This window comes from Galeopterus variegatus, unplaced genomic scaffold, assembly GCF_000696425.1.
Source record: "Galeopterus variegatus unplaced genomic scaffold, G_variegatus-3.0.2 Scaffold5070, whole genome shotgun sequence".
Classification (NCBI taxonomy): domain Eukaryota; kingdom Metazoa; phylum Chordata; class Mammalia; order Dermoptera; family Cynocephalidae; genus Galeopterus; species Galeopterus variegatus.
In genome coordinates this window covers 10,655-19,679 of record NW_007731181.1, presented here as the reverse complement: position 1 = coordinate 19,679, position 9,025 = coordinate 10,655, and the positions used below count along the sequence as shown (strand labels likewise).

Sequence of the window (9,025 nt, the reverse complement as noted above, 5' to 3'; positions counted from 1 at the left end):
AAAAATTAGAAGGTGTCAAGGGGAAAATAAAAATGTAGGAAAGGGCTTTCTGTGCATACAATGACTGTGTAAAAAAGCTGATGAAGGGGAATAAGGGGACACAAAATGGTGAGATAACCAATTTCATTCCCCTTGTTATGACTTGGGCAGGATATGGGGCAGCCTGACAAGGCAGGCCTGGACTGATTGCTTCAGTTAGAGGCTGAGAGGAGTGAGACATGGAGCACTGTCTTTAGAGGCACACTAACTTGCCTCAGAATCTTGGCACTGCCACTGACTAATTCCGTGACTGGGGCAGCTTTTATAGATTCCATCAGTCTCTTTCTCCATTTATAAAGTGCTGAAAGTGAAACCTAGCTTAAATGGCTTTCTTGAGGAGTAGAAAAGAAACACCTGAAAACCGTCTAATATGGGCAGCTTTTATAGATTCCATCAGTCTCTTTCTCCATTTATAAAGTGCTGAAAGTGAAACCAAAAAAGAAACACCTGAAAACCATCTAAAAAATAGTAGGTGCTCAGCAAATGTTCATTCCCTTCCTTTTTAGTATATTCCTCTTTTAAAGTTTCATACTTTACCAAGGCATTTCTTCTTTATTGTGAGTTCTGTTAATCCATCAGCCTGTTTAACTGACATGCAGTAGAGAGAGAAGAATGCAAGGCACCGAAGCTAGTTCTTGAGTGTGAATGCCTCTGTTTACAAATGCAGTACTTGGGAAACAGAGGAAAGCTTGTGTGGTTTGTGACTGCTTTATCTAATTTTAATATGGTATTTATATTTTTTCCAGTTAGTTTTTAATCTGCCAGTAGATTTATTCAAGTAAATATATGAATTGATCCATAAAGCAGTTGATTAAAGTGTACCAGAAAAATTTATTTATTAACTCTTTGACATGATTTCAATAGTTAGTTAAAAATGGTTATGTAAAGAAAGTTAATAATTATTTTTTAAATTGTAGAAGAATTGCTTTATTAAAGGGAATGTTTTGATTTATTTGTGCAGTCTTTTATAGTTATAATTTGTAATTAAACATTGCAACGTTTTCTGCCCTTAAAGACAAATGTTGACTTTAACAGCTTCTATTTTAGCATATTTTTGTAGCTTTCTACAACACTGAGTTTTCTAAAGCCTTAATATGAAAAGGATCAAATAAATATTATGGCAAATTAAGCTAATCTTCAATTAGGTATTTTGGAAAATATACTGCTTTAAGTGGCATGTTGTATTGTGAAGAAAAAATTTAAGTGCATATGTTCCTGTTTTTAGTTATCAGTCCTAAACACATGGCAATTTAGCTAAAATGTCTGGTGTGGGTCAGTGGAATTATTTTTAAATTCTACATAGAATATTTAATGTAAAAATTTTTTCTCATAAACAGTTTTTCATTGACAGTTTATAAATATATTCACTAAAATATATATTTTTTCTTTTTTTAGTCTTAGGAAAAATATTTTCAAGGGGAAGAGACTTAATATTTTTGACATTAAGGCAGTTACTGAAGAAGTACCTGAAACAGGTTTGTTAAGAAAAGAATAATGGTATTTCTCAGGTGGTAAAACATTCCGTCTTTCAAAGATATCCTTAGTGTTTTGATTGCATAATCGTTGAGTATTTTAATATTCCATCTAGTCATCAGCCTGGATCCTGCTTAAAAATGTAGTTGTTGACATTGCTAGTCTTGATTAGGTTTTCCCCTTGAAATGTCGCATTCTGTGAGACAATGGCAGGTAAGTACTGTATTACTAGCTGCATGAATCCAGAGATATAAATTGTCTGCTTATTTGGGTTAGGACATTAATAATCACTATTTTCAGTGCATCTCTGTGCCGTTACAGAAAGATGAGCTGTGATTCCTGCCCTTAGGCAGCTTACTATTTAGAGGAGGAGATAGCATCTATAAAAGAAACTTATTGAAGTGATTTAGTGATTGTTCAAGAGATGGGAAGAAGAACATTCAGGGAATATATTTAGCAGACTTGTAGTGTTTTTTCTTAACACATGGTTAGTCTTTGTTTTCTGTTTTCCCCTTTTCTTCTTTGAGTAAGAAGTCAAACTCTTCAAATTCGCCATTTTAAATCTAAAAGAGAAATAAGAGTGCCCTCTTGTTTGACATTGAGTTTGGTTTAATAACTGATGAAGTAAACAAAGAAACTCAATACAAATGGTCTCTAGCTTATAAGAGATGTTTCTAAAGAATGGAAGTTGGCTTTTTGGATCTTGGTAGAAATATCATTGTAGATAGATGATAGATAGCCTGTTTGGCCAGCCTGCAATGGCTCGTTTAATCTTTCTATGAGCTACTTATATAAACATCTGATTTCTCCACTCTTCAATAAACTCCAGGTATTGTTCATGTTTGTATACCCTGCAGCACCTAGCCAAGTGGCTTATAGATAAAAGGAATTAGTTATCTTAAATTTAAATCCTTTTTAGAGCAAACTGAGCCATAAAATATATATCCATAAAGGAAAGGAGTTAATTCAATCAATATTTGTTTATTTGAACTGAAGGTGAAGCTAAAAGAACAACCCCCTTGTATTATTGTGAAAACTACATTCTGTCGTGTGTGATGAAAAGGAAATGCAAAATGCACAGGCATGGAGAATGAATCGCCTCTGCCCTGTTCAAGTTGTGTCTGCTAAGCTTGTGTCTAGAAGGAATTTGTTGTCAGGGCAGCTGTTACTGTCCACCTAATGAACACCTAGAAGAGACATTTGGATTCTTAAAGGAGCCAGCTTACTTTTTAAAATCTGAAATCTTATTCTTAAAACTGATATTAGTTGGTGAGGAAGCACTGAAGTTTTATGTATTTCATAAGACAGTACAAAATGATTATATTCTAAAGAGGAAAATAGTATACAAATTTATGTAATAATTTAATGAAGGTACTATTTTAATAAGCTATACTTGCATCTTATTCTTAAAACTGATATTAGTTGGTGAGGAAGCACTGAAGTTTTATGTATTTCATAAAACAGTACAAAATGATTATATTCTAAAGAGGAAAATAGTATACAAATTTATGTAATAATTTAATGAAGGTACTGTTTTAATAAGTTATACTTGAATGTAATAATTTAATGAAGGTACTGTTTTAATAAGTTATACTTGAATGCGTCTAAGGAATGTCTTTTGTTCCCAATTAAATACAGGAATAATAACAATGTGGACACTTAAATTTAGCGATTGTTTACTGCTGTTTCCCTACCACCTAAAATAATACCTGAAATACAGTTGGCCTTCAGTAATCATTTATTGACTAACCGAATGAATGAGCTCTTCTGTCACATGATTCCCATGACTTGTTCTCCACTAAATTCTTACCACTGCTGCAAAGAATATAGTCATATACTCTACTGCTTATCCTAAAGTAATCTAGACTCAACAGCCAGTATAGTTTACTGGAAAGAGACTTGCTGTTGGGTAGATCTGAATTCAAACTCAGAATCTGCCACACTAACCTTTCTGAGTCTTTTCTCCACCTATAAAATGGGGGCTAGTACATACATCTTGAGAATTAAATGAGGTAATTTAAGAAAAGTGTCAGGCACAGTGCCTGGAATGGTAGACATTTAATAAATGGCTGCAACTAATAGCAAGTATAATAATATAATGGTGATGCTGCTGATGATGGAAATAATATGATTGTGATGAGGTTGATCAGTGTCCACTGAATAACTAGAAAATGTATCCAAGATAATTTAGTCATCTTGCCATTGTGATTACTTTGTAAATATGGCTAATTGAGACTAACTGCTATGATCTTTTCTCTGTATGACATGATCTAGGCTGACATACTTAATATCTGTCAGTCAGTGTGTAGTTAGACATGTTCATGCACATAAAGGCTCACAGAAAAAGTGAAATAGGTAAAATAAAGCTTACTTAGGCAGAAGAATAAATGATCTGTTTATTGGAATGCTTTAGAGTCTTGGCAAAAGTGTGTAAAGAGGTAGACTGTAGAATAAGTCACGTTATCTATGCCTTTAACCCAGAAATTTTGTTCCTAGGAATTTATTCTAAGGAAATAAATACACATATGCACAAAAGTATAACTACAAGAATATTCATTACTACAATGTTTAAAAGAGAATATATGTAAATGATCAAAATTATCAACAGTAGAGGATTAGTTGCAATACGTCTATATAATGGAACAATGATGCGGCCACTAAGTGAAAAAACAAAAACAGGTCATCAAACTATATATAATCATAATTTATTTTAAAAAGCAAAATCATACAGAAAAAAGAAATAAGAACAAAAAAGTTTGAAAAAATAGCTAAAGAATTAAATTTAGGGAAAAAGTGACTAGGGGATAGTTATTGATGATATTCATTTTTAAACACCTTTATTGAGGCGTGATTTACGTGCAACAAACTGCACACATTTAAAATATATAGTTTGACAAGTTTTGAGAAATATATACACTCATGAAACTGTCAGTCAAGATAGTGACCATCACCCTCAGAAGTTTTCTTATGTCCATTGGCAGTCCATTCACACACACACCCAGTCTTCAGGCAGCCACTGATGTGCTTTCTGATACTGTAGATGAGTTTGCATCTTTTGAAATTTTATATAAATGAAATCACACAGTATGTACTCTTTTTGTATCTGGCTTCTTTCAGCATAATGATTTGAGATTTATTCATGCTATTGCATGTACTAGTAATTTGTTTTTATTGCTGAGTAGTATATATATAATTGTATGGATGTATCCCATTTTGTGTCCATTCACCTGTTAATGGACATTTGGGTTTTTTCCTGCATTACAACCTAAGTTTGGATATTACAAATAAAGCTGCTATAAACTTTCATGTACGGTATCCCATTTTGTGTCCATTCACCTGTTAATGGACATTTGGGTTTTTTCCTGCATTACAACGTAAGTTTGGATATTACAAATAAAGCTGCTATAAACTTTCATGTACGAGTCTTTGTGTAGACATATGTTGCCTTTTCTCTTGGGTAGATATTTAGGAATGAAATGGCTGTGTTGAAACTATCAAAATCTGATGATGTTTCTTAAAAAAGAATGTTGGAATTTCACTTAATTTTAGATATATGATAAAGAAAATGAAGAAGTAAAATTCTATGGCAAAAACGCATCATAAAATTATGTGACAAAAAAGGGTTGAAAACTCCAGGCCTCTGCAGAGCTGCTGGCCTCAGCTGCACCCTTACAGACTTGCTTCAGGCTCAACAGCTGATCAGATGGCCACCTTCAGAGCTGCCAGGCCCTGTGACAGCTGTGCACACCTATTCCCAAACCAATAGCTGATCAGGTAGCAGCTTTTCCTCCCTACAGTACCACTCTAGAAAGCCACTGGGTCCTGCAGCATCCACACAGGCTTGCTCGAGGCTCAACAGCTGAGCCAGTGGCCCTCTACAGACTTACCAGGAACTACTGCAACAGTATATATCTACCACTGACTAACAGTGTATCACCCACCCCCACAAGAAACCCACCCCAACAAGAAACTGCCAAGGGCCCCTCCACCTAGGCCACAAAGGAACCCACAGACAACTCTAAGATTGAATACAGTTGAAGTAGTCACACGAAGGCTGCAGTATCACACTCACCCAGATCCAAATTTGAAATGTCCAGCCCAACTGTCAATATAAATACTTCTACAGGAAAGGGTCACCCCCCCCCCTTCAAAAGCCACTCTTAGAATTAAAAGAAGTGACTACACCACCCAATACCCAGACATCAATGCAGAGATATGAGAAGCATGAAAAAACAAGGCTGGACCTTAAAAATCAAACTCACATATTGTATAAAAAATATTTTCCTGCACCGGCCAGCCGCCCCCCCTCCCAAAAAAAATTCACATTCATAAAAAACACACTTAAACAAAATACAAATCTGTTTTTTCCTTTCTAGTGGAGGGGGCAATGATTCCCTGGCATTGTGGTAAAACAAAAGTTAAGGTTTGCCATTATTGTAGTTAACTCTATATATTTTCATTTTTGGTGCAGTTTTTGCTGACAGTGAGTGACTTTTCATTATGTACTGTTTAATTATGAATGTCAAGGTTGTTACAATATATTATCAATTGAGTTGATTATAGCATTTTAAAAAAAAGATGTTTACAGTTACTTGCGCTTATTTAAAATGTTTTTATTATACAGAGACATCACCTTCACTTTGGGATGTGGAATTTGCTAAGCAGTTAGCCACAGTAAGTGAACAGCCCTTTCAGAATGGGTTTGAAGAGATGATCCAGTGGACAAAAGAGGGGAAACTGTGGGAGTTCCCAATTAACAACGAAGCAGGTGAGTATTAACGTCAGAGGTTTATAAAATTCATTGAGAGTATTTCTTCTGCCAGATGTTCAGTTTTAGAGTCTAAATAGTAGTTACATGATTTTCAAAACAGTGTGTCTTTGTGGTGTCCTAAAAAAAATCGAACAATGTTTTTTTAAAAAAGAATGTTAGAATTTCACTTAATTTTGAATATTTGATAAGGAAAATAAAGAAGTAAAATTAATATGGCAAAAATAGATCATGAATTTGTAAGACATAAAGTGTTGAAAACTGCAAATAGCAGCTTTCTAGTTGCTAACAGGACATTACTTGATGAGTCTTCTAATATGTTAAATACTGGGTATATGTTTGATCCCTGTACCAGCCAGCCATGCCTCCCCACCACTGCCCCTTACCCCCAAATTAAATACTGGGTATGAGATTATACTTCAATTCTGGAGAACATTACAACTCTTAAAGTCTTGTGCTGGTGTCTTTTATTCATAAAACTATTTCATTTTAATGAGGTACAAGGTACTTGTATGAACCACTCAAAGCAAAAATGTTAGGAGGCTTTGGAAATCTTTGTCTGCATAATGTAGATGTTTTGAACTGGTAATGGACTATTATCTGCTTTCCTGGGTATTTTCTGGAGATGTTAGCTCTTCAGTCAAAAGGAAAATGCTGTTTGTTTTTTATTGCCACTGATGTTGTCATCATTTAAACATTTTCCTTGAATTTAATAGACATATTTTCAATTAGAAAAGATCCATTTACTTTTATGGCAAGATTAACTAGAAGTTGTGAATACGTAAGAAAGTCTTAGGAAGTAGTCAATGTTTTAACCTTCTCTGTGTTACAATATGACTGTAACATTTTAATTTTTCTTTTTAAAAGATGACTGGTAGGGCCGGCCTGTGGCTCACTCGGGAGAGTGCGGTGCTGATAACACCAAGGCCACAGGTTCGGATCTCATATAGGGATGGCCGGTTTGCTCATGGCCATCCCTATATAGGATCCGAACCGGTGACCTTGGTGTTATCAGCACCGCACTCTCCCGAGTGAGCCATGGGTTGGCCCCTAATATTTTAATTTTTGATAACCTTTCATTCGGCTTACTAAGTGTAATGGAAACTTAAATATAGAAATATTTAGTCATATCTAAATAATAATTAATATAAAGTGTTACTTTCTAAAGGGAAAATTTTAGAGACACAAATCCTTTAGCAAATTCTTAATATTTTGTATATTCATATGGTATATGCAATAATATAGCATGCTGTGTTTTATTTATTGCATAACATGTATATTTCTTAATGTATGATGGTTTTATATTCTGGAAGTTATCAGGGTAAGGTAAAAAATGCCAAAGACTTTAGTTATGCAAACCTGAGTACAGATCCCCATTCTGTCAGGTATTAGTCATTTGCCTTTGAGGAAATTAACTTCCTGGGTCTCTGTTTCCTCATCTATAAAACTAAACATACCTCATTGGAAGAATATGAGAATTAAATAAGATAAAGTTGTTCAGCACAGTTCTTGGCATATTAATATGAGTAAATGTTAGCTCTTTCCCATCACAGAATTTTTAAAGTAGTGAAAAACTGACAAAACACCATGTATAGTATTAAGGAAAGATTTACTCAGAATATCTTTGGATTTCATTATCTGATGAAACTTGGGTGTTCCAAGTTCTCATAGTTAAAAACATGATTTAAATATTCAGTATTGGTCATACCAACCGGCCACACAAAAAAAAAAAAAGAAAAAAGAAATTCAGTATTGAGGTATAGTAACATGTGACTTCATTCAGAAGACACAGTGAGGCAAACTGGTTAGGANCGGGAGTGCCGCCGCGCTCCCAAGCGGCGCACTGTAGCAGTGCGCCACCGGGCCAGCCCTGAAGTTTTAATTTCTAAAAAAGAAGAAAAACATGTATTTTAGTCAGGTTGGAGAGATAAATATGATAAGTATTCATATACTGTACATATTATTGATGCTTCAGGGTTGAAAAAGGAGTTTATCTCATTTCCAGCTCCTTAAGGCAACTGTAATCTGAAGGAAAGACAGGAAAGGAACTATGGGAACTTTCACTTTGATCAGTCTTCTCAGTACACTCATAGAAGCTTCTAAGTTTCTGACTTCCAACTTCTAAATTGCTGGATATTTTAAAAGACTGGCATTGTAACCTGGAGCCTCAAAGTTTGATGAAATTTAAGTATAAGAAATATAAAAGAAAGTTAAGATTAGTGAAATATCATGCTTTCCTTACTAATACTTAGCTTCATAAAGATTTGATGCTTTGGGGGAAAGATGTTTTCTTTTGTTTTTAGTGGCTCACTGTGTCAGTTTGGGAACATAATGCTNGAAAAAAAAAATTCGGTATTGAGGTATAGTAACATGTGACTTCATTCAGAAGACACAGTGAGGCAAACTGGTTAGGAGTTTAAGTTTCTGAGTGAATTATAGACTTGATCTCTCCAAGCTTCATTTCCCTCATCTCTAAAATGATGGGAATAACAATAGGACTTATTTTCGGGGATTCTTGTGAGAAATAAGTGCGGTTATACAAGTAAAGCTTCATCACCATCACCATCCCTGTTTCTACAGCAACAATATTGTAAGTGGATTTGCTACTGTGACTATTTACTGTTCTGTACCATAACATTTTAAAATATGAAAATATTAGGAAATATAGCATGTATTATCTAGGAACCATCAAATAGAGTAATAAGAAAACATGAATTAGTGGTACGTTGTCATCAACAGTGAAAC

General features: G+C 34.5%; 1 protein-coding gene across 1 annotated transcript in view; it reads left to right on the top strand.

Annotated features, from left to right (window-relative positions):
* MRPS31 (mitochondrial ribosomal protein S31) overlaps positions 1-6,280 on the top strand; it is a gene marked incomplete at its 3' end in the record, with an annotated part of 34,361 nt that extends 28,081 nt beyond the window's left edge. Inside the window, exons 5-6 of the mRNA XM_008588849.1 lie at positions 1,435-1,514; positions 6,137-6,280. Of these exons, the coding sequence (XP_008587071.1) occupies positions 1,435-1,514; positions 6,137-6,280 (224 nt within the window). The remainder of the gene's footprint in view (positions 1-1,434; positions 1,515-6,136) is intronic.
* Between the last annotated feature and the right edge of the window lie 2,745 nt (positions 6,281-9,025).